Source organism: Calypte anna, chromosome 11, assembly GCF_003957555.1.
Source record: "Calypte anna isolate BGI_N300 chromosome 11, bCalAnn1_v1.p, whole genome shotgun sequence".
NCBI lineage: Eukaryota > Metazoa > Chordata > Aves > Apodiformes > Trochilidae > Calypte > Calypte anna.
Window position 1 is genome coordinate 18,855,536 of NC_044257.1, and position 24,546 is coordinate 18,880,081.

The following is a 24,546-nucleotide window of genomic DNA, read 5'->3' on the forward strand; positions in this document are numbered from 1 at the left end:
GCACTCTGGATCACTTTGGCTCCGCCACGGCCGCCCAGCACCCCATGCAGCTCCCGGCAGACAAAGCCCAACCAGACAAAGCCACAGCTTCCCTCCCAGCCTTTGTGGCCAAAAAAAGGTGCCAAATCCCCTTTCCCAGCCACTATCCCAGCCCGGCTGGCGCTCAGAGCCCGTGTCAGACAGCAGCCAAGGGTCTGGCAGTGCCAGGAGCAGGAGGGTGATGGGATGGCCGGGGAGGCCGTAGGCAGCTGGCGGGGTGAACATCCCCAGCAGCAGCAGACACACGCACACGCAGCCCTGAAAACGAAGGCAAATACCTCTTCTCCTCTCTGGCTCCTCTGGCCTCCCTGGCCACGCTGTCTCTGCCACGCTGCCCGTCCTCCATGTGTCCCACGCCGGGACGGGGGCTGCCAGACCCTCCTCTCCACCACCAGCAGGTTTTGGCCCCGTGCTGCCTGCTGTCCTTCTGTCAGCCTCGCTGCTCCAGCCATGGCACGTGTCCATTATATATATATATATATATTTTTTTTTTTTTCCTTTAAATATATCTCTCTCCCCTTTCCATCCTCCCCGCAGCCTTCGCCAGCGGTGGCTGTGGAGCTGCCTGTGGTGCCAGCTCGCGGGGGGAAGTTGGCAGCGAACCCGGCGCAGGGATGGATCCTCCCGCAGCTGACGGAGCCCTTGCCAGGAGAGCAGGCAGAACCTTCTGCCAGCCACCAGCCTTGGCACAGGGGGCCGGGGGGCCGCGGGGGGCTGCCGGGCTTTGCCAGCCCAATCCTGGCACCGGGTGCCCCAGCCGGCGCGGCGGCTCCACTGCCAAGTGCCAGGAGAGGGGGAGGAAAAGGGGAAAGCGGCGGCGAGAGGAGCTGGCATGGCCGGGGAGACCCTTCCCCTCGCCATGGACGATGCCTTTGTCCCTTGGTGGAGGGCATGGGGGATGCTCAGCCATGTCTGTCCCCACTCGTGTCCCCAGCCCGGCCACCAGAACCCATCCTGAGGATGCTGAGCTCCGGCACAGCCCGGCTTGGCGATGCTGCGTGGCAAAAACAGCTCCCCCAGACACACCTCTTACCCAGCATCCGTCTGCTGCCTTGCAGGACCTGGGAAATTGGGAAGGGGAGAGGGGAGGAGGGACTTGTGGTGATGGGGTGGGTGGTTTTGGGGTGCTCCTCCAGCTGCCTGCCACCCTGCATGACCGCCTTGGCCTCGTGCACCACGGTGTCCCCACCCCAGGCCAGTGGTGCCATCCTGCCATGGCTGTGTCCTGGACAGCCACCAGCGTTGCAGCCATCGTGTCTCACTGGTTTTCCTTCCCCAAACTCCTGTTCTCGGGGTCTTTCTGAAGGGAGAAGCAGGAGTGTGGCGTGAGCCCAGGTGCTCCTGGTGATGGTGCCCCAGGAGAGTCCCTGAGGCCAAGGGACAGGGGTGGGGACAGCCAGGCAGGAGGCATGGCACATGCTGCCACCCAAAATAAGGCATTTACTGGGAGGCCCATTCACTGGGAGCTGCTGGGGCTGCCCTTTCCCCAGCCCCACGGCACAACCTGGCAGGATGGACCCGTGGGAGCACTGGCCCGGGTGACAGCACAGAGGGACACTGCTGCCACCGCCATTTCACAAGGGATGTGCTTAATGGGGTTGGCAGGAACCACCAGGAGCTTGCTACGGGGCAAGCTGGGGCTCGCCGTGTGCCGGTCACAGCGGTGTCCCCATGCAGCACCCGGTGTCCCCATGCGGTGGCACTTCCCGGCCCGGCTGGGGCTACAGCAGCTCCCGGGATGGTGGTGATGGAAGCAGAGCCCCAGGAGGGGTTCCGGGGTGCCCCCTGCCCACGTCCCCGGTGTCAGAGGTGCGGCTGCCACCTCCCCGAGCAGCCCCGCATCTCCTCCCCTGGGCACCCCGCACAATTTTGGTCACAGGGGACATTCCCCACTTCCACTCCCACACCCAGCTCCGCTTCACACCCGGCAGCTCCGAGCTGCTCCCAGCCCCCGGGGAGCCCCGACGGCGACCCCGGCCCCCCGAGAGCCCCTGGGGGACACAGAGGCGTCCCCTGCCACCCCTCGGCGAGCAGAGGGGGAGGGTGGCAGGACCCTGTCCCCAGCACCGCAGGGTTAAGCCCCCGGGGGATGGTTAATCCGGTTCCTGGCCCTGCCAGGGGGGTGCAGCCCCTCCGTGGAGCCGGTGCCACGCGGGGACACGGAGAGGAGCAGATTGGGGGGGTCAGGAGGTACAAGGGGCACGGGCAGGGGATGCAGATGAAATATTTCTTGTTTCCCTCTCCCTCCTCCCCGCGGCCGAGGACCCCGGCACGGGCTCTGTCACTGTCCCCTTGTCACTGGGGACACAGTGCCCACAGCTCCGGGGTGTCACGGGGGGGATGAGCGGGCTCACTGCGGTCCATCCGAGCCCCACGCAGCACCCTGGTGACAGTCCCTCGTGTCCCCATCCCACCACGGAGCCACCAGCACCCACAGCACGTTGAGTCCCCATCACCCCCCTATCACCCCCCATTTCTTGCCTTTTTATTTTTTAATAACAAACCCGGGTGTAGCACAAGTGACCCCGCTGTGACCAGACCTTTCTGCTCCACCCATCAGTCACCAGGGAGCTGCCCACGGGGAGAAGCACCGAACCCTCCTGCCAGGGGGGCTGGGGGGCTCATCCCTGGAGGTGAGTGAGGAGCCTCTGGGGTGGCAGCCTGGGGACATCCCGCTGCCTTGGGGACATCCCGCAGTTCTGCGGACATCCTGCTGGCCTGGGGACATCCCAGAGCTCTGGGGACATCCTGCAGCAGCCCCCCCAGCCCGGGGTAGGGGGTTCCGTGGGTGGGCTGGGCTGCAGTGTACTCGGGTCCCTGCTCCGTGGCTGTTTTTGTCCCAGCTCTGGTGACACCTGAGCTGACCTCCCCCACGCTGCCACCACCTTGAGGACACTGTGTCCATCACCAGCATAGCAGGGGATGGCCAGGGGGTGGGCAGGGGGCTGCTGGTGGCTGTGTCTGAGCAGCACCTCAGGGGACGTGGCCACCACCAGATGGTGATGGGGACAGGGTGCCAGGGGACAGGGCAGCAGAGGGTGGCTGGGGGTGACATCTGCTCTGCAGGCAGCCAGCTGGAACCACAGCCATGGCAGCTGGGGGGGAGAACGGCCCTGTCACCCCCTGCCAGGATCAGGGTGACCAAAGCCCTGTCACCCCCCTGGCAGGATCAGGGTGACCAAAGCCCTGTCACCCCCTGCCAGGATCAGGGTGACCAAAGCCCTGTCACCCCCCGGCAGGGCAGGGGTCCTGGCAGAAGCCAGAGGGGCTATGCAGCTGCAGCAGAGCATCTGTGGCTGTCACAGCCTTGTGTGTGTCCCCCACCCAGGCACCCTGACCCCCCCTGGGTGAGAGGGGGACAATGTCACCCTGATGCCATCAGAGACCCCCCTGCTCTCCACCATCTCCCAGGGGTTTAACCCTTGCAGCCCGTGGAGTCTGAGGGTCCCTCAGGCAGCAGCTCTGCGTGGGGCAGGTGTGACATGGAGGGAGGGCTGCACCGGGGAGCAGTGCAACAGCCGTGCAAGGGGAGTTGTGCAACACTTGTGCAGTGGCTTTGGGGCTAAATCCCCATAAAAAGGGTGCCGGGAGGGCGGAACGTTGGGACTCAGGGTCGTGTTTCTGCCGGAGCTCGTTCCGGGACGCACCGGTCCGCCGGGGCCGCCGTCAGGTGAGGGGAGGCGGCAGCGGGGCGGGAGGGCCCGGCCTGTCCCCAATCTGTCCCAGATCTGTCCTAAATCTGTCCCCAACCTGTCCTAAATCTGTCCTAACTCTGTCCCCAGCCTGTCCCCGTGTGTCCCCTAAGGGGCCGAACCGCGGGACTGTGCCCTGGGCCCTGGCTCTGCTCCCCAGCGGGACCCCCGGGCTTGGCGCCGGCGGAAGAGGTGTAGGGGGGGGGGGGGGGGGATGTCGGGGTTAATTGGTGGCGTTAATTAAACATGTTGTACATGGCGTCAGGCTGCGAAGGAGGGGAGCGGGGAGGCTTGGCTGGGACTGCGGGTGGGGGGCTGAGGGGGCTCACCCCGGGAGCTGAGGGGATACCAGGGCCAGGGGGTTCCTCCTCCTTCTCCCTCCTTCTCCCTCCTTCTCCCTCCTTCTCCCTCCTTCTCCCTCCTTCTCCCTCCTTCTCCCTCCTTCTCCCTCCTTCTCCCTCCTTCTCCCTCCTTCTCCCTCCTTCTCCCTCCTTCTCCCTCCTTCTCCCTCCTTCTTCCTTCTCCTTCTCCGGGGTTTGGGATCCTGGCTGGGAGGAAGGGAGAGGTGCAGGTGAGGGGGCAGGGGGTTGCTGTGCAGCTCCTCAGCCACTTCCCTGCCTGGTGCTGGGAGGGCTGAGGTTGCTCTGCCAGGGCAGCAAACACTGCGCTGCCATCACCTCCCAAAGCCCCCCGGTGACAAGATCTGTCTCTGGTGACCCAAACCCTGGCAGAACACACCAGTTCTCCCCGAGCCACGGGCAGGGGAAGGCCCCTGGTGTCACTTTGCCCTGTTCCAAGTGTCTGCAGGTCTGCACACACCCGGCCAGCACCAGCCCTGAACCCTGAACCTGGCTGAAGGTGCCCCAGGTTTTTGTTCCATTCAGTCCAGGCTGATGCTGGGGTGCAGAGGGGAGAATGGGATTTTTGGAAGCAGCTCCCACCTGCTCCAGAGCACTGGGAGGGGCAGTGAGTGCACTGGGGACATGTGGCAGTGCTGGCCTGGAGCAAACCAATCACCTCTAATTAATGCCCCTCCTCATCTGGGACATTACCACCTCACCAGAGAGCCCAACCTGTTGGCTTTGGGGTGCTCTGCCTTTGTGTTACGTTTTAGTCTCTACAGAGATGTCACACAGGCTCTGTCCTGACCCTTTTTGGGTTTGTTCCACCCTGATGGTCACGAGTGGACGTGGTCACCACCCTCAGGGGCTGCAGCATCCCCACCTCCCAGGTGCTTCCATGCAGGGAAAGCCCAAATCACAGCCTTGTTTTGCAGAAATTGGGGTCAATATGCAAAAGGAAATCTGTGTGAAGCCCATGGCTGGCTGGAGAAATGCTCTGAAGGTTGGGGGGGATCTCTGGGGGGGGCTCCCAGCTGTGACTGTGCAGAAACAAACCCTTGGGGTGCTGTCAGGGGGGGTCTGAGCAGCCTCTGCTGGGTTCAGCCCTGCTCAGCTCTTCCTTGAGGAGCTGCCAGGTCCCCAGATCCTTTTTGTTTCAGCTCCTCCCCATGGTGGGAAGCTGAGCTGGGAGGCTGCTGGGACCTGAGCCTCTCCTCCACTCATCAGCATTTATCAAAAACCTGCTGGAAAATGAAGTCATTACTGCTGGCACCAAGGAGGTGGCACGGTCCCTGGTGCAGAAGGAGGGGCTGGCTCCCTCTGGGCCCCTCCTCATGTTGGAGCCTCTCCCTGGGGACCCTGCAGTGGTGGGGTTCAATCCCAGCCATTAGCTGGGCACCAAACCCCTTCTCCTTCTGCCCCAGCTGCTGATTCCCTCCCTGGGTCCCTCTTGGGGTTGGTCCCTGCCTGGAGAGGAGTTTGTTTGTTTGTTTGTTTGTTCCTGCTGAGCTTCCAGCTGCAGCTCTGGGCAGGGAGGGGTGAGGATTCCTCCAGGCCATCCCCTCACTCCTCTCAGCTGATCTCTCCCTCCTCCCATCTTCCCTGGGAAGCATTCCCATAACCCCAAAGAGCAGATTTTGGGTATTCCTTCCCAGTTCCCACAATTTTATTTATTTATTTCTTTATTTTTTCTACCTCCTGCCAGTGCAGAAGTTGGTGTCACCTCAGTGCCTGGATGACACACAGCTGGATGAGCCATGGCTGTGCCAGGCACTGAGCTCCCTCTGCAGCCTTCAGTGTCCGGGCTGCCCCTTGCTGCCCCTGCTTGGGGCTTTCCTTGGGCTCAGGTCAAGCTCTGGGTGACTCCTGGTGCTTGTCCCCAGCTCTGGCTGCTCCCAGGTTGATAATTCCAGATGTTTGGGTCAGGGGGTGTGAGGCCACTGTTTCCCTCTTGCTGTTTGCAGGAAAGCAGCTGCTGGGCATGGGCAGGGAGGGCTCTGGCTGCCCCTGGTGCTTTGGGAACTTCTTAACCACTCCTTTGTCACCCAGGGAAGCTTTGGAGCTGTCAGGTTTGGATGTGCTGTGGCTCAGAGGAGAGCTGACCCAGGGGGGAACTCTCCAGTGGGCTGAACCTGAGGGGTTTTGGGTCCCAGCTCAGGCTCTGTGCTGCCCAACTCAAAGCTCAGAGGAAGGAGGTGAAAACCCTGCAAATGGGGAGCCAGGTGCTGCTGGAATTACTGAATTTCTGTCAGTGCTGGTCCTGTGGAGTTGGGGTGACACCTCAGGCAGCCACTGCTTTGTGTCCTGCCAGCAGTGAGGGAGGAGGAGGAGGCTTTGGGGCTGTTTGTGGGGCTGTTTGTGGGGCTGTCTGTGGGGCTGTCTGTGGGGCTTTGTCTCCTTTCCCACCCGGGCAGGGATGGGCACTCTGAGGCAGAGACATAAATAATAGAGTGGGCATTATTCAGATGGAGGCTGCCACTTCTCCTGTGTGGGAATAAGCCCCTGGGTAATTGCTGTGCTCACTTATCTGTTCCTCTCCCTGCTTTCTGCAGGATCCCTGGGAAGGCAGCAGTGCTGGCAGGATGATGGTTTCCCTCCTCTTCCTCCAAGCGAGCCGACCCCTTCGATGCCTCACCCGGGACTTGCACCCGTCCAGATGGGAGCTGTGTGTGCAGAGGAAGGGGTTTGGCTGTCCCCACAGGGCTCTGCAGACTGCCCAGGAAACCTCCAGCAGTGACATTACCCCTGTCTTCACCAGGGCTTTGGCTTTTGGGGAGAAAATTGCCATTGTTGACCAAACTGGTGAGCACAGCTACAAGGACCTGCTCAGCAGGAGCCTGCGCTTGTCCCGGGAGATCTGCAGAGCTCTGGGCTGCTCCAGCAGGGATCTGAAGGAGGAGAGGATCTCCTTTTTGTGTCCCAATGATGCCTCCTACGTGGTGGCCCAGTGGGCCTCCTGGATGAGTGGGGCCATAGCTGTGCCCCTGTACAAGAAGCACCCTGTGCCAGAACTGGAGTACGTGATGCAGGATTCCCAGAGTGCTCTGCTCATTGCAACTGAGGAGTATCTGGAGAAAATATCCCCTAGTGCTGAGAAGCTGGGAATCCCACTTCTGCCCCTCCTTAGGTCTCCTACTGAGGGGTCCTTGAGTCAGGCAGCAGTGGAAGAGGGTCCCTTGACCACCTGCTCCTCGTGGAAAGACAGAGGGGCCATGATCATCTACACCAGTGGGACAACAGGGAGGCCAAAGGGTGTCCTGAGCACCCATGAGAACGTCCAAGCTGTGGTGAGTGCTGCTTTCCCTCTGCCAGCTCACTGAGGTCTTGTCCCTCAGAGGAGATTTGGGGTTGCAAACACCAAAGCACAACATGTTTACCACACCTCGTTTCCTACCCAGAGCTTTGGGGTGTGAAAATCCTCCTCACTTCCAAGGGGAACCCCCAGGAGGGTGAGGCTCCCAACCCTTGTCCTTCTGGTGCTGCTGCAGCCAGGGGCAGGTGGGCTCCTCCTCCCCTTGCTCTGGGAAGCAGGAGGGGTGAGACCTGTCAGAAGAAGCTGCTCTGCTTTGCAGCTGGATTTTCCTCACTGTGACCAGGGGAGAATCTTTGCTCCTGACTGGAATATGAGGAAGCCCAGTGCTGTGTGAAGCCTCTGCATTATTCAGTTATCTGAGATCCCTGAGGCAAAACCCTCTCCTCCCATTAGCTCTCTGAGCCAAAAGGAATGGAGGGTTGTGCCTGCTGCCTCCCTCCCCAGTTGGCTACCTGCTGGGCAACCAACAGCCTCCTGCCCCTGGGGAGGAGAGGGCAGGGAATGCATCCAGCCTCACCCAACACTTCCCAGAGCTTTTGCTCTTCTGGGTGCTCAGGATCTGCTGCGTGGGGAGTGAGATGAAAGCCTTGATGGATGGAGCCAGGGCTTGGCTATCTTGGGCAAAGAATCCCTTGCAAATATGTTGATCATTTGGGAGGAGGCCTGAGTGTTGTCACTCTGCTGTGCAGAAAGCCTAAAAGCTGCTCCCTGCCCTGGGGAAGAGGGCTGTGAATGGCATGCCTGGATTCCATGGCTCAGATGTTTTGGGTGCTTTGGTTGGGGTTTTTTTTTAATTTTTTATATTTTTAGATGGCTGGAAATAAGCTTTGCAGTTGCTGATGCTGGGCTCTGAAGTGCACTGTTCACCCAGCAGCCTGAGGGTTAAAGCTGTAGATAATTATCCCTTCATATTTTAGAATTTTTTTCATATTTTAGTATTTTAGAAGCTTGGTACATTAATATTTTTTTACACTAACCTGAAGCCTGCTTTCTGTCCATCACAGGGATTTCCTGCTCTCCCTGTCCCTGTTCCCTGGCAGAAACCCAGCATCATCAGTGTCCAAACCATATCAACAAGAGTCTTGGGAAAATTAGGGTTTTTTTTTTAATTACTATTTCTGCCAGCTCTGCCTGTGCTGATAATCCTGCAGTCTCTGCTTGGAATTGTTGTTAACTGGTTACTTCTCATAACAAGGGGGGACTTTGCTGATGTGCACATCCAGGCAAGGTACAGGGGGTGTTCCCCTTGTATTCTGCTGCTGTGGTGGGGATTTTGCTTGTGGGGACCCCAAAGAAAGCTTTTTAAGTTTGGTATCCAGCTTGAGGTTTGGGATTTCTGCTGCCAGCTCTGCCCAGGACATCCAGGACCTGGATAATACCTGGGGCTGGCCAGGCACTGAGTCTGCCTTTCCTCCTGCCCTCACCTTGAGCTTTCTTCTGCAGACCACGGGGCTGGTTGAGAAGTGGGAGTGGAAGCAGGAGGATGTTATCCTGCACGTGCTGCCTCTGCACCATGTCCACGGGGTGATCAATAAACTCCTCTGCCCTCTCTGGGTGGGAGCAACGTGCATCATGTTCCCTGAGTTCAATGCAGAGAAGGTGAGCCTGGGGGGGATTGGGGGGGTTTGTCTTTGAAATTCAGCAGCCAGACCCCATGTGCTGTAATTAGAGTGACTCTGGATGCAACTGCCTGGAGAATTCCAGCCTCCCCAGCCACTGCCTGCTTGCAAACTGGTTGTTAAAAACCAGGCTGGGGCACCCAGCCTGGGGCAGACCTGCTCTTCAGGAGGCCACAGCTTGCTTAAGTGTGACAGAGGGAACTGGAACCTTACACTGCCCCTCCTCCTGATGTGGAGGGACTCTGACTGGAAATGGGATCTTCTGAGCACCCACTGAGAGCCTCTGCTCCCAGAATTAAGGGTTGTTGATTTCCCAGTGCCTGGAAGAGTGGGAATACTGGGATTTTCTCTCAGGTGTTATTGCTGTGCTGCCTGGGGGATACTTTGTGTTTGGTAGCTTGTGTTTTCCCCACCACTCAAGTGTTTTGTGTTCCATTACATGACACACCACAGGCTTTGGAGTTGCTGGCAGCCCTGGTAAGGACAATTTTGGTGGTTATCACTTGCATGGAAACATTGCTCTTCCTCTGTGGAGAAACAAAGGGTAACAGATCCCTGGGTTTAGGCTCAGCAGTGTGGGAGAGGGTTTGCAAATGGAGAGTTTCTTGCAGGGAAGATGGCAGGAGGAAAACCTTCCTTGAATGCAGCAGAGACACACTTAGAATATTGTTTCATTGCTGAGAAGCCAGTCCCAGCACTCTGCTTCTCTTGCTGTTCCTTTGCCACCGTGGCAGACAGCCAACCCAGAACCAAGAAAAGGACCTAGAACCAAGGCAGCCAGCAGGAAATTCCCACAGTTCCTGGTCCCTGGGATCCAGTTCCATTTGTCAACCTGTCTCCCAGAGCTGTGGGTGGTGTGAGAGACTGTTGGAGTCTGCAGTGTCACTGGGAAGGGAGCAATTGGGTTTGCAGGTGCTGGTGCCACCTCATAGCAGAAAGGGAATGTTGTTGGTACAGAACTGCTTGGGAATGTGAGAAGAGCCTGGACTTTGGAACTGGAGAGGGTGTTTTACCCACTTGTGTTTGTTCACATGCTGAGTGAACTTGTCACACTGAAAGGACAAAGTGCAGAGGTGTGGGATACACCCAGGAGCCTCCGACTGTGCTGCTCTCAGGCAGATGAGCTCTCATCTGAGCCACTGCAGGACCCTGTGCCTCTTCACTGCTTGTTTTTCTGCTTCTCAGAGGAGCAACCACAGAAAGAGAACACTTCCCTTCTTGTTTCAAGATGGCTCAGACACCTGAACACCGGGTTGCTGCCTGAGCACTGAGCTTTTGCAGGGGGAGCAGCCCCAGACTCCCAGAAGGGCACCTCTGGATTTCTGTGTCCAGGGTTAGGGTGCTGTGGTAGAAGGCAGGAAGGTCCTCTGGCTGTAGCCTGTGCCCTCTCTTCCATGTTTCCTGCCAAATTGTCTTCCCCCATGTGTAGGGTGTCAGCCCAGGAGCTCAGGGTGCTGTAGGGATGTGTGTCCCACCGAAGGTGTCCAGCCCTGGTGCTGGTGAGGTGACAGAATGACATTGCTGGAAGCAGAGCCCTCTGGAGGGCGCATTTCTCCACGTCCTGTGCCACTGCTGATTGATTGTCCCTTCTACCCTTGTGGTTTTTCTCTGCTCTCCCAACATCTGCAAATCAATGAGCTGAGGCTGAAGGGTGGGTTGAGGTTGGGAGAGCAGGACAGCCCCTCCTGCTGCCTCTGATCCCAGCTCTCCCCACTGCTAGACACCCAAAGGCACCTGGGGAGGGTGCTGGAGGGCACCCACTTGACCCTGAAGGCTGAACTTGAACCAGGAGGTTAGCAAGGCAAGTGTGTGCTATTCCAAGGCTCTCAAGTGCATGTTCAGGCTCTGAAGGACATCATCTGCTTTTCTAGTTTGTTTTGTTTTGTTTTTTTTTAATTCCCTTTATTTTTCTGAGGGCCTCCCCTGGGAGCAGAGACTGGTTTGATCGACACTACAAAGCCAGCACACGAGGGCAAATCAGGCTTTCTGGTGGAGTTTAATGCAGGCAGCCTTGCAGCTCCAGCCTATTTTCACCAGCTGTTTGCAAAATGCCCTTTTGCTACTGAAATCAGCAGAGTTTCAGTGGAGGATTGTGCAAAAGGAGCCCGAGTTGGGCTTGTGTGCTCCTTTTTTTTTCTTTTTTTTTGTTTTTTTGCTTTTTCCTCCTCCCTTGGCTGCACCTTGAGAAGGCAGCCAATTATAGTGTGATATACAGAAACTCGAATGGCAGCTAAAACACTTGACAGGCTGATCAAAACAAGGCTAGGAACTTACTCTCAACCTGCTGCAGACATATTTAGCCTTGAGTGATCCTGGCAAGGGTTCAAGAGAAACCGCAGCAGCGTGCCCAATGTGTGTTTGGTTTCTAATCACTAACACTTCATTATACAAAATAAATACTTTATTATTACAGTGTTTATTAAATTACACAATTTGTGGCGTGCCTTATAGTCAGGGATGCAGATGCTGGTCTGGTTTTGGTGCTGGTTAATAATACACTTTTTTTTTTTCTTAGTTAGATGTTCTGAGCCCCGGGCCAGGGCTTCCTTGTCATACCCTGCAGTGCAGTGTTAGGAGGTGGCATCTTCTCAGCCCCTTTCCATCTGCTTTTTGGTAGCTGTCCAAGGAAAGGTTAAAAATCCAGAGTGTGGAGTAACCCCAGTGTCCTGCCCAACACCCAGGCTCCCACTCCAGCAGCTCCTGATGGCCGTGGCTGCCTGAGAGCCATTGCTGAGGCCACAGGGGCTCATTACAGAGCATTGAGATGCCTCAAGCGTGAAAGTTGCTGCATAAAACCAGGTCCTTTTTATTAAATGAGGACATCCATTACTCTGTACTAGCTACTGTACATGTTATAATTCACTTTATAGCACCATCTGTTAAGGCTGCCTTGCTTAAGCTTTTCGTAGCATCTTCTTTTATTGTAAGTTATTAAAAATATGGCTGTGTCTACTAATCATTTATTAATAAAGGGTTTATAAGCAGACCCTTAATTTCCATCATTACAGTCAGCTCAGATGTGATGGGCTCTCCTCTGGTGTCTCCTCTGGTGTCTCCTCTGGTGTCTGCTCCTTGGGATGCATAATGTTGTCTTTTTTTCAGGTAAGAGTGAGCACTGGGAGGGCAGAAACCTCCTTTGGATCCAGAGCAAGCCAAGCACCAGCCCTGTACCATCCTCCCATTGTACCTTGTTTCCAAGCTGAGTTTCCTGCTCCTGTTTGCAGGCAGGCAGCATTGCTCCTGGACCTCTTTGACATCCCTGCCTTTTGTGTTAGGAAAACTGTGTGAATCCTTAGAGATTTGTACAATTTGGTGGCCAGAGGAGAAGAGATTAAGGCAGGAAGGAGTGAGCCTTCTCCTGACTGGCCATTGGAGAAAGCTCATGAGCAAGTTTTTCCTGAAGGCTTCTTGGGGCTTACAGCAAGCAGCCAGGAGAGCACCCATTCCCCAGTGCCTCCCCCTTTCCATCTCCCTTCCCCACACTGGTTTGAGCACACCCTGTGGGGTGGAAATGTCAGTGAGGCTGGAGAGACAGAGCCAGGGGACTCCAGGTGTCCTCCATGCTCGTGTTCTTGTCCTGACAGTCGTGTGTTGATGTCCCCAGTGTGGACCAAGTCGTGGCTGTGCTGGGCACCCCCTGGACTGGAGGAAGTGGTGAGGTCAGTGTCTGTTTTGCAGGATGCTCTGCTGAGGCTTGGGGCTAACATGGGTCTGCTCCAGGTTGGAGTGGTGGGAACAGCTTTGTCTTTGCTTTGGGCCACCTCTGCTCTCACCCTAAGGGAAAGATGTTCTGAAAGCCCAGGGCTCCCTGTCAGCCCTGCATGATGATAACCAGGAGATGGGACCCTTTCAACCTGAAGTGCAGAAAGGGGGGGAATAAAAAAGTATTCAAATACACGAGGGGAATAAAATTTGCTCTGATGAGTGACGGGGGAAGCTGAGAGCCATCTCCCCTCCCTGTGACCTAGTTGTGGCCTGTGCTGCCTGCCTGGCTCTGCTGGGCAGGTTTGGAGCTGTGGTGCCTGCAGAATGACAGCACTGCCTCTGCTCTGCAACTGCTTCCAGGAGAGATCTGCCAAGATGCAGACTGGTTGCCCTAAAGTTCCAAAAGGAGCTGTTTTGGTGCCAGTGTTGCTGCATGTCTGAGTGAAGGTGCCTCCAAGGACCAAGCCCTCTAAAAGTCATCCCTGGTTTATGTGCAAAGCCATCAGAATTGTTAATTTGAGTGTGAGGCTTCTTTATGGGTGTTTGTCCTGCTGCCCCAAGGTGGTGTGTGACTGGGGACTGAGTCCCCTGATGTGCTGGCAGTGTTGTCCCCCTGGCACGGGGGGTGACACAGACCTGATGCTTGTCAAGGTTGTGTGGGAGATGTTCCTCTGGGGTCTCTGCTGGACCCTCCCACTCCTGCACCAAGCTCATCTCAGCTTCCTCCTGAAGCCCAGGGTTGGATCCCAGCAAACTCTCTGTGCTGCTGCTCTTACCTGGCCAAGGTGAGGCTGGGGCTGGGTGCTGATGCTTTATACCTTCCCCAGGAAGATCCAGGGCTTGGCAATCACTGTTGCCTCCAGGAAGAAGCTTGCACTGCAGCTGCAGTGGCAGTGCATCTGTCACCTCTGCAGACATCACCCTCAGCAGCTCTTTTGGTTTCTTTTTTAAAAGAAGAGCAAATCCAAGCAGAGGGCTTTGGTCTCCAGTAAGGCAGCAGGGTTCAGAGTGCATCTCCCATCGTTTCAGCAGGAGAAAGGCAATTGTCTCCCCATCCATTAGTGGGGGGCTCCAGAGCAGTAATTTTATTTCAGACTCAGAGAGGAGTCAGTGGAGGGAGGAGCAGGTCACTGCTGAATGGATTACGTTTGATCACTTCTCACAGACCTGGCTTTACAAGTTGGAGTTTTTCTTGCCCTCTCCCCAGCTCTGCTGCCTGTCCTCAGCATCTGGCTGGGAGAAATGGCTTTTGAGGTGTGTGGGGAAACATGGAAACCATGGAACCAGAGCCTGTCATATTTACTTACATTCCCAGCTCCCAGGGAAAGCACTTGCTCCTTGCAATGTGCCTGTAGCATAGGAAGGGTTTAAAAGCTTCAGCCTGGAATGCAGAGGGGCCGTCAGGCTGCACTGATGAATAAATGATTAAAACCAGAGTCATGCAGAGCACAAACAGTTTGGGGAGATAACAACTGGGAGACAAAGCCACGGAGGACCCCATATCCCTTTGAAGAGAAGAACATTGCTCTGTGCATTGCTCCCCAAGATTCCGTGGCTCAGAGCTCCCCATGGTGCTTTCCCATCTCAGGTCATCCCTGTCTCCCTTTGTTGGGGATAACAGACCCTGGGGGTGGGTTGTGTGGTCCCACTTGCTGCCAGTTGCTCCTGGAGATGCTCCAAAACTTGCAGGCAGCCCCTTCTTTGGGTGGGGGAGAACTGGAACAGGCTGCCCAGGGAGGTGGTTGAGGCCTCATCCCTGGAGATGTTGAAGGTGAGGCTTGAGGAGGCTCTGAGCACCCTGATCTGGGTGAGGGTGTCCCTGCTTCTTGCAGGGGGTGGCACTGGGTGACCTTTGGAGGTCCCTCTCAACCCCAATCATTCCATGATCCTCTGATTTTCCCTGCTGGGGCTGCTGCCCACACGGCAGCGATCGATGTGAAACACAAACCCAGCTCCCCTGCCAAAAGGGAAGTAAAGGGATGATTTAACCTTGCATTAGGGGTATTGTTCCTTTTGAAGGGGTTTTAAAAAAAATTCAATAGCAGCTGAAAATGATACAATAATTTTCTAGAAGAGAGGAGCTGTTGGAGCTGTCAAGAGAGGCGGCAGCGTGGGCTGTCTGCTACGTTTGTGAGCTGATGGGAGAATCCAGGCTGATACTTGCTTCCTTTTCAGCTTTTTAGATGTTTTTGCCTGCATCTCTCCTGGCTGATTTGGGAGCCCTGTATCAGGCAAAGTCTTGCAAGATTTACCCTACAAAAGGTTGTTGCCACTTTCCCTTTGGTTTGTTTTTCTGTGTGTCAGAGGATGCCCAAGTGCTGGAGGATTTGATGTTTTCTGTCTAGTTTACAGCATTCCCCGTCTCCCTCGGAAGGGGAGGCCTCTCTAAAGGAAAAAAAGGTTGTGGCCTTTTTTCTCCTCTGTGTTTGCATTTCTTGCTTATGTATTCCTCCATCCTTGTTCACCATCCTGCTGTCTGTGTGTTGGAAGAGATGTGTGGGAAAGATCTCACAGCTGTGTGTTGTTGTTGCTTACCCACTGCTGTCATTTCCTTCTTTTATTATTTATTTATTTTCCCACCTACTGATGACAAAATCCCACTGGCCAGCCCATGGAAATGCCCAGAGATGCTTTTGTGGAGTGGGAGGGGAAGAAAATCAGGAATGTCGGGCTGGTGGGAAGGCTCTTGGGAACAGAAAATCTCCCACTTCTTTTGCTCTCTCCCATGATCCTGCCCTGGGCTTCCACTCTGTTATTGCTGGTAGGAAGCTGTTCCCACTCTTGCTTTCTTGCAGTTGGAGATTTTTTTGTTTCTAGCCCTTATTCTTTTTTAATCTGAAAAGGGATCTTGATCCATCTCCTGAGCATCTTCCATCCACACCACTTCCCTCGTGTCTGGGGAGCCCGTGGTGCAGTCAGGCAGGCAGGGCCCTCTTTGCCTCCAGAATCCATGGCTTCTTAAAAGCACTTGGAGTCCTGAGGTCTCAGGTGAGCAACACCCAATGAAATGATGGGCTGCCAATACCCTGTCCGGGGGGAATTGATGTGGTGACAGTGACACAGAGGATAAGGGAGGGGGAGATTGATTGTGCTCCCCTGAGCCTGATGCTGTTGGAGGATGCTGTGTGCTGGGAGGGCAGAGCTGCCCTCTTGCTACCAGCCTGGCCGAGCCCCAGGTTTGATTGATGAGTCTCAGGTAACGAGACTTTCCCAGATCCTTCCTTCAAACCACGAGGCTATGGTTATAAATCAGAAAGAGCTGTAAAGCAGCTGGCAGGGCAGTGACAAACCCTCCAGACAGCTCGGGGTCTGCGGAGGGCTCGGGGCTGCCAGCTTCCTACCACAGCTCGGGGCTCTGTACCCTTAAAACACGTGTGGTAGGATCCAGATTTGGCAGAGCAGGAGCAGAGCAGGTGGAGATGTTTGGCTGGCAGCAGATCCACCCCGGCAGCTGGTGGCACAAATCCAAAGGCAGCTGCTTATCTTGAGGGAAAGAGGCTGCTGCTGGGGTGAGACGGACTGACACAGAAGAAGCTGTAAGGGAGGGTTTTATCCAGGGCAGGAGCTGAGCAGGCGTGCAAGGACAAGGGACTCTGAGGTGTGAGAGGGATCTGCTGTGGTTTGGAGTGATGGATTTGGTTTGTCAAATCCAAATCCACCTGAAAATAACGCTGCTGCCTGGCCAGACTGGAAGTCTGCCTGCCCTCCCCACAGCTGCTCAGGACTTGGGAAGGCAAAAATAAATAAATAATAAAAATTCCAACAGCCCCAAGCATCTGTCCCCCTTCAGTTCTTTCAGCACAGTTCTGATCCCTGCTTGCCATCACCCAGCTCCCCCTGCACAAGGCTCTTGGGAGCACCAGGCTCTGGAGAACAGGTCCCTCAGTTCAGCCTCTGGCTTTGGAGATGTCCTGCTGCATCCTGGTGCCTCCAGTGGGAGAGGCACTGGGGGGCTGAAGGGAAAAAGAGCTTTGGGGAAGAGGTTGAGAGGAGTGTGGCAGGGGTTAGATGCTTCTAAATGAATCATATAATCACTGAATGGTTGAGGCTGGAAGGAACCTTAAAGATGATCTAGTTTCAACCCCCCTGTGTGGCCAGGGACACCTCCCACTAGACCAGGTTGCTCTAAGCTCCCCTTTTTTTGCCTATTCCAGCTTTTTCTGAGGGCTCATGCTGGTAGGTGGGGTTTCTGCAAGGGACTGTGATGTTCCCTCCCTGAGAGCAGAAGTCTAGGCCAGGCTTATTCCTCCTCTGCTTTCCCTGATGCTCAGGAGGTATCTTGCAGCACTTGTGTCCCAGCTCCTGAGGTATCCAGGGGGTTCCCACCTTGTGCATTTGTCTCACCCCCTCATGGAACATCTCCAGGCTGGGGGGCACCATGAACTCCCTTCTGTTGGGGGGGTTGGTGCCTTTGTTGGCCGTGTCCTGCTCTATTAAGTATAACAACATGATGCTGGTGGGGTTTGTTTTGTTGTTTGGTTTTTTTATTATTATTTTATTTTTTCAGGAGCTGATTGTTCTGAAGCAGTGGAGTGAGAGACACAGGGAGGGGGGAGGTGGCAGCAGCACCGGTGCAGCCAAGTAGAAAGTAATGAAATAGAGCCCAGGCTGGAGGGGAAGGGGGCAGAGTGACAGCATGAAGGAGAATCACTTGTTCACCTTCAATCAATCCCTCCTCTTTCTGGCCAGGGTGCATCTGAGCGTGGGCAGGCAGGGGAGAGGAGCTGTGCCTTGTCAGGAGCTGTTAGGAAATACATTTGTCAGCAACGGGGCAGGGACCTGAGCAAAAGGCGGCCGTCACCGGAGCCTTTTTTATTTATTGATGCCTTTGGATCATTCCTGTCTCCTGGGAAGAGCTTACTGAGGGGGAAGGGTGGTGAGGTGTGGGAGGGATGGGCCCAACTGCAAGATTTGTTGGATTATCTTAAAGGTCTCTGTGGGAGCTCACCAGAATTTGGCCATTTCTGTGGCAGTGGGGTCTCACTCCCATTTCCAGTGCATGATGTCTCTCTTCCCAGCCCTGTCATCCATCTTAAAAGCATTTTTCCTCTCAAAGGTTTGGGTCTGTGGCCTCCTGTTTGTGTTTTGTGGTTTTTGGGTGTGACTTAATGTCTTTCCAAAGAAGAGCCCCCTTGCTTTGAGAAGCTGGTGGCTCTGTGTGCCCTCTGAGGAGCTGTGCATGACAAGGGAACTAACTGGTTGTGCCCCAAACTTGTGTCTTCACAAGCAAATTCTTGGCTGTAACATGACAGTACTAAAAAATGGCATTTCCATCATCCTGTGCTCATTGAGAGTGAAAGCAGGTGGGTGATCCACTGGTGGGATGAGAGAATAGAATATTGTGCTTTGGGTAATAAGGGGCATGAAGAGGACTGGGAGCTGTATTCTGGATGTGGAGGAGGTGCCTTCCAGCTGTTTGTTCTTTCCAGGAATCTTAGAGAGCAGAAGTTTGACTCTTTTATGTCCAGCTCAGGTGGGTTTGCTTTGGACAAGGCTGTTGCACTCCTGTGCCTCCATTCCTCCTCTGAAGTGTTTGCAGAGCCCTTGCTTGTGAAGCTCTTCAGAGATGCTGAGCAGTTGGCAGGACAGCTCCAGCCATCACTTTCCTCCCCCTTTCACTTGAGGAGTGTTTTTATACAGGTCTGTTCCTTTCTAGGTGTGGAAGAAGCTCCTGAGCTCCCAAGCTCCCCGTGTCAGTGTCTTCATGGCAGTGCCCACCATCTATGCCAAGCTGATTGAGTATTATGACAAGCATTTCTCTCAGCCACAAGTCCAGGATTTCGTGCGTGCCTTTTGCCAGGAGAACATCAGGTGGGTGAGCTGTGCCCCTCTGGGCAGGGCTTGCTGCTGGCTGTTTCCACGGTGGGTCTGATGAGGTTTCTTTTCAGCATCACCACTTTGCAGTGCTGGTTGTTGTGCTTTAGTGTCTCTTTGACAAGAACCAGGGTGACATTATTTAATTATGAGCCACTCTTGCATGGTAGAACCAGAAGGGGTCTGTGTGCTCATTATTTGTGTCACCCTACGTGGAACAAGACTAAGGACTTTGTCCTGCAACCCAAGCTTGTGCTGCAGGATCTCTTTTAGGGGACTGATCCATCTTAAATTAAAATCCCTATCAGACAGAGAATCTGTATGGGAGGAACGTCCTTGGAGGTGGTTAAAAGGCTTTGGTGGCTTCTGTCTTAAGGCTTCCTCTAGGAGCAGAGTTTATGTGTTAGCCTGCCAGCAGCACAGGGGCTCTCAGATCCTTTCTGACATGGGGCTTCCTCGTGCAGGTTAATGGTGTCAGGCTCAGCAGCTCTGCCCGTGCCTGTCCTGGAGAAGTGGAAGAACATCACTGGGCACACCTTGCTGGAGAGGTATGGGATGACTGAGATTGGGATGGCACTTTCTAACCCTTTGCATGGAGTCCGTGTCCCAGGTAGGAGTCCCCAGAGGGTGCACGCTGTTGGGAGGCATTTGCCTGTCAAGTGGTGTTGGGTTTTCTCATCACAGAGAATACAGAGCTATTCAGCATTTGTCCTGCTTGAGGAGCAGGCTGTGGTAGGAATAATGATGCTGGTCAGGGAGTTGGCACTGGGAAGGCAGGAAGGGGGTGTGGGAAGTGGCTGGTGGGCTTCCCTGCAACCACTGATCTTGGTGGATTGGCAAAGCTGGGAGTGCAGAGCTCACCGTGGTGCATGCTGACCTGACCAAGCTGGCTCTGTCCAGGGGGCAGAGCCCACAGTGCTGCTTTGGGATGTCCAAAGTCTTTGTTCCAGCAGTGTGGTGGGGCTGCACCTTCAGCTCCTGCTCTGGGAACTCATATCCCTGTGCAGTGCTTTGGCAGGATTCCCCACGCAGTGGTTTGTGTCCAACTGATGGGTACTGAGATGGGTTTAAAATAGGGTGTCTGCTCACTCTTATTTTGGTGCAATAATTTTCTTCAGGAATTAGAAACTCTCACACCTCGTTGTACACTCTGATTCTGTTCTCTCCTTGTCATCCCTCACTTCTCTTGACTACGCTCTGGGACTCCTCAATATCTGTACTTTATGTAACCTAGAAAGAAATTGATCTGAAAGATTAAAAATATCAAATGCCCTCACTTTCCCTTTGGTTAAATCGTGGCCATCTGTCTGCTGAGCAGCCCAGCCCACCCCTTCACCACCATCTCCTCCCTGTGTGCTGGCTGGGCCTGCAGGGCTCCATATGCATCCTCTTGGGCTCTGGTTTCCTGGGGGGCTGTCCTGAGTGTCGTGGCTTCCCACAGCACCCAGTCCCCATGGGATGCAGAAGCTGTGTCCTGGAAGGGATCAGACAGGGAGAGGAGAAGCTCCAGGTCTCCAGCACTTGGTTCCCCAAGCTGAGAACAGCTCAGGGGCAGCTGTGAAATGCAAACTCCAGTTGAATTCTGTGGAGTAACTGGATTTCCCCCAGCTTCAGCCACTCTGTCCTTGCCCTAGGAGCCCCATTCCTGCAGGCAGGAGAGGGAAGCAGGCAGGGAACAGGATTCCCACCTGCAGGAGCTGTCCATGAGCCCCACGCTGCAGGGTGATGGTGCAGAGATCACTGAGATGTCCCTGAGCTCTGACTGTGTTTGGTTTTCCTTCATATTCAGGAGGGGAAATAAGCAGAGGCTCCAGAAATTTCCCAGGAGACAGGAGATCAGACTGAAAGCAAGCTGGGCAGGTCAGACTTTGGCACCCAGAAGGAAAGCTCCTACTTGAGAGCTGGGTGGCCATGCTCCTGCACAACAGAGCTGGGACAGGGTCCCTGGAGGTACCAGAGGCTGCCAGGGAGCTGGGACAAATCCTCTTGTGCAGCTGGAGAGAGGCTGGAGCTAAAGGCCATCTGACCACCACTCCTGCCACCACCCAGGGGCTCCCTGCAGCCCAGAGGAGCATCTCACAAAGGTATGGATCAGTGAGAGACCTTACAGAGAGAAGGCTATAATTGAATAGGCTTGATTAATTTATTTCAAGAAGTGTCAGCTGGGAAGCAGATGGGTGAAGCTGAGGCATAATTTACTGGAGCTGTGAAAAAGCTTTTGATAGAGGAGCCCATTAGAGGCTGGGATGTAAGGTCACCAGGTACCAGGGCCAGGAAATCAGCTGAGAATCAGATGCAGTGATGGGCTGGGGGGGTGAAGTGGCCAGAGGAAAGACCTCAGATGGCACTGGGGTCCCAGGGGCAGCTGCTGGGCAGTGGCCAGGGCTGGTCAGAGCCCTTCCTACCTTGGCTTTGAAGAAGGAGCACCACAAACCTGGCACGTCACCCCCTGGGTGAATCCAGGGGTCCTCGTGCTCTCCAGGGGATCTCTCTTGGAGGAGAAGCAGCACACGTTCTCTGCTGCTTCTTCACCGGCTCTGAGGAGGGGTCTTCCCTCACCTTTTTGGTGTGGCTGGGGAAGGGGCAAGTCCTCAGCCACCCCCCTATGTCACCAGCAGTGTCCCAGCAGCCTGGCACCGCTCCCTCCCCACTGCACAGCTCTGAGAGGGACAGGGGCGGGTGGGGAGCTTTCAGTTCCAGAAGAAGAAAAGATGAAAGATTTGAAAGATAAATGTTTGCTTGTATATGGTTAAAACCCTGCTTAAAATGCCTCTGTTTTCACCAGCTCTCATTCTAATCCCCCCTGGTGCTGTTACTGTGAAGGGAGATGAATAATTCATGGCCGGAGGATGCCTCACTGGGCCTAATCACCACTTTAATTGGAGGTTTAGATCAGAGGCAGCTAATAGCTCCTACAGTGGGGACTCCCTGGATTGTTGACAGTGAGATCCTTGAGTGCCTTATCGTTGGCCTGGTTCAATTCTCCCAGGACACCACCACACATAACAGCATCCAGGTCCCCAGACACCGCAGGACACAGACCGCAGGGCCAATTAAATTTATCTGGCAAGAGTTGAAGAGTTGACAACTTTTTTTCTTTTTTAAACAGAGGGGAGAACCAGTAAAAGAAATAATAGTGTCAGTCCTGCCCTGCCTGCAGCCTGGCTGGGCTGACACCACGGGCACATCACCAGCCTTTCCAAACCTTCAGGAGCCTGCAGATTGGAGAGAGCTCGGGGAGGAAGCGAGAGGGAAAGAAGGAGCAGGGATTTCAGGGGTTTCTCCCCAGCTTCCCCTCAGGATTATGGCTGGGGACAAAAGGAAACCAATGCTGAGAGCTGACCCCCTTCTGATCACCCTTGGTTGTGCTCTGGGGGAAGCCAGGGCCTCCAGTGTCGTTCTGTTGGGAATGAGCTCAACCTTCTGCTGACCTGTTGGAGCCTGGGAAGCTCCAGGCTGTTGTCTTTGCACAAATGTTATTAATGCAGTCGGGTTTGTGGAGCTCTTATCAGCGTTGTGAGCATTTTCAGCCTTTGCAGATGTTGATTTCCAAGTCTGTCATTTTTCCTAAACAGCAGAAAGCCTTTTCCAGGCAGACTGGAAGGAAACAGCTCACCATGAGGGATGTGTTTCTGCATCGTGGTTTTACTTCAGCCAAGCAGGGAATAATTTGTAATGGTCCTCTGAAGCACTGTGTGAGAAGCACATTGTCTTCTCTGTGTTTTCAGGTTTGTTTGGCAGCACTGTGCTGATCTTTGGGGTTTCATTCCCCAAGGCTGAGAACAGAAGTGGGCACTAATCCTTGCTCCTGCTGCCCAGGAATCACTCTGATAGTTCCACGCTGAGGTCAGTAGCTTGCTGGTTGCAGGGAAAAGCATCTTCCAGGAAAGCATCCAGATTTGAAGGCTTCCAGGGATGGCAAATGTGTGACAGGCCGGGGCAGGGTGGGCAGGCTGGGGGCTGGCTGCTCAAAGCAGTTTTCATACTGGAGAAAATGTTCCCAGAGAAGTCTGGGAGGTGGCCTCAAGCAAGCTTGGCATGCACACGTTTGGCATCTTTTCCCATGACTTCTGACTTGCTTTTTGAGTCCTCCTGGAATCTCCCACGGCAGGTACCAGCCTGTTTTAAATAGATAAACACCTCTACATGCACCTCAGGGCACTTCCTGCAGGTGAGCTGTCCTGGCACATGTTCTCCCTCTGTACTTAGTCCTGTCTCTGACCCCTGACAGTGTCTGGCCAGGAGATAAGAACAGCCCAAGTGATGCTCGTGGTGAGAAAAGGACCTGCCTGACCTGTGTGCTCCAGGCAATTTCAGGCTGAGCAGACACACTTTGCAGAGCTGCCACCTCTCTTTCTGTTTATTTCGTGCCAGATTCACTAATTGTTCGGGTAGTTTCACTGCAATAAAATCTCACTCCCTCGTAGCCCATCTGCTCTTAGCTGATCCTGCAGGGATGCCATAAATCTGGGCTACCACGACACATCTATTGCCATGGCAACTGACCAATGTAGCAAATAAAATCATGATGTCATGGGTATCGAATCTCCAGGGCTTCAGCAGGAGAATGAGGCTGGGGTAGGGAAAATGTCACTTGACCCCAAATGCCTGAAATGCAGGGGACAAAGGGAAGGCAGCACTGAGCTCTGGGTCCTTGCTGTAGGGACTTTGCAGTGTCAGGTTGATCCTGCTGCATGACCAGCAGAGCTAGGAAGCCACACCAACTGGGGACTCTCCTCCAGGGGTAAAAAAACCCAATAGTACTCTCTTGTAAATAAAGAAAAGACTTAGCAGTTTAAGCCTTGACCTGCCCAAGTCCTCCTGAGCCACAGGTTGCTCTGTGCTGGTGTCTCTCTGCACCCTCTGCAGGTTTGTGCCTTGCAGGGAGTGAAAGTCATGGGCTTCATCTTGCAGTGAGAGCTGTCTCAGGCTGTTGAGATGTAGAATCCTGCTGGGCCAGCAGATGCCCACAGCTCCTGGTTGCTGCTGAGCCTGGAGGCCCCCGTCAGACAGAGGTCACAGGAACAAAGCTGTCCTTCCTGCTGGGCTTTCAGCTGCTCGTCCAGGAGAGCATCCACTAAACCAAGGGGTGGGAGTGCTGCAGGTTGGGGAGCTCTTGGACCATCTTGGAGCTTAACAGCAGTTGTTGTTGACACTATGTCAGGTTCCTTGGCTTTGAAAATTGAAACCTGTGGAGGGACGGTGTGGTTTTGATCTCTGCTTTGTGCCTGTGATGTTTTATATACAGTGCATTGATGTCTCATAAAACTGAGATAATCCCTGGCAGTTCTCACACTGTTAAGCCGTTGCCTTCTCTGTCAGTCCCAGGCTACAGAGCAGCACTGAGCCACTGCAGTAATCATTGTGCTCTTTCCTTTCACATCTTTGTGTAGCTTTCATGGTGCTTTTATTTTCTTTCTTTCTTCCCCCCACCTCCAAAGACAGCTTCATTACTGAGCTACAAAGCTGCACTGATGCCTTCAAACACTGGCCCAGAGAGACTCTTCAGGACTGGAGACACACTTATTATTATTTTTCCATAGGCATTCCCAGCACTGCCTGCTCAGCACACACTGGTGGGTGGCACTGCAGTGACATTTGCCTGCAGACCCACGATGGGATGGAAGCCTTCCTGGGGGGTAACCCCCTGCCACGAAGCTCTTTGGTGCCAGCACAGCCTGCAGATGCCACTGATGGACAAGCAGCTGCTCTGTTGGGGCTTTGGTGCTGTTGCTCCCCAGAGCCTGCCCACTGACTGACTCTTGTTTTCCTTTTCAGGCTCTGTGGGCACCCCTCTCCCTGGGGTCAAGGTGCTCATTGCCACTGAGACCTTGAGGCACGGGGCTCGTTCCTACACCATCCACGCTCAGGGAGATGAAGACAACACCCAGGTAGTGTCAGCACATTCTCTGCTTTATCTCCTGAGAAAGTTCTCTCCTTCCCAGCCCTTTGAAGGCTCAAGGATTGAGGCTTACTCTGCTGGTGTTCCTGGAAACTCAGTGGTGGAATTTTGAGTTTTCTTG

General features: G+C 54.6%; 1 protein-coding gene across 1 annotated transcript in view; it reads left to right on the forward strand.

The window, feature by feature from the left end:
- Positions 1 to 3,683: 3,683 nt before the first annotated feature.
- The window catches only part of ACSF3 (acyl-CoA synthetase family member 3), a 47,160-nt gene continuing 26,297 nt past the window's right edge, over positions 3,684 to 24,546 (forward strand). The window contains exons 1-6 of the mRNA XM_008491269.2: positions 3,684 to 3,709; positions 6,625 to 7,359; positions 8,829 to 8,984; positions 18,366 to 18,520; positions 18,988 to 19,133; positions 24,302 to 24,414. Of these exons, the coding sequence (XP_008489491.1) occupies positions 6,655 to 7,359; positions 8,829 to 8,984; positions 18,366 to 18,520; positions 18,988 to 19,133; positions 24,302 to 24,414 (1,275 nt within the window). The 5' untranslated portion in view covers positions 3,684 to 3,709; positions 6,625 to 6,654. The remainder of the gene's footprint in view (positions 3,710 to 6,624; positions 7,360 to 8,828; positions 8,985 to 18,365; positions 18,521 to 18,987; positions 19,134 to 24,301; positions 24,415 to 24,546) is intronic.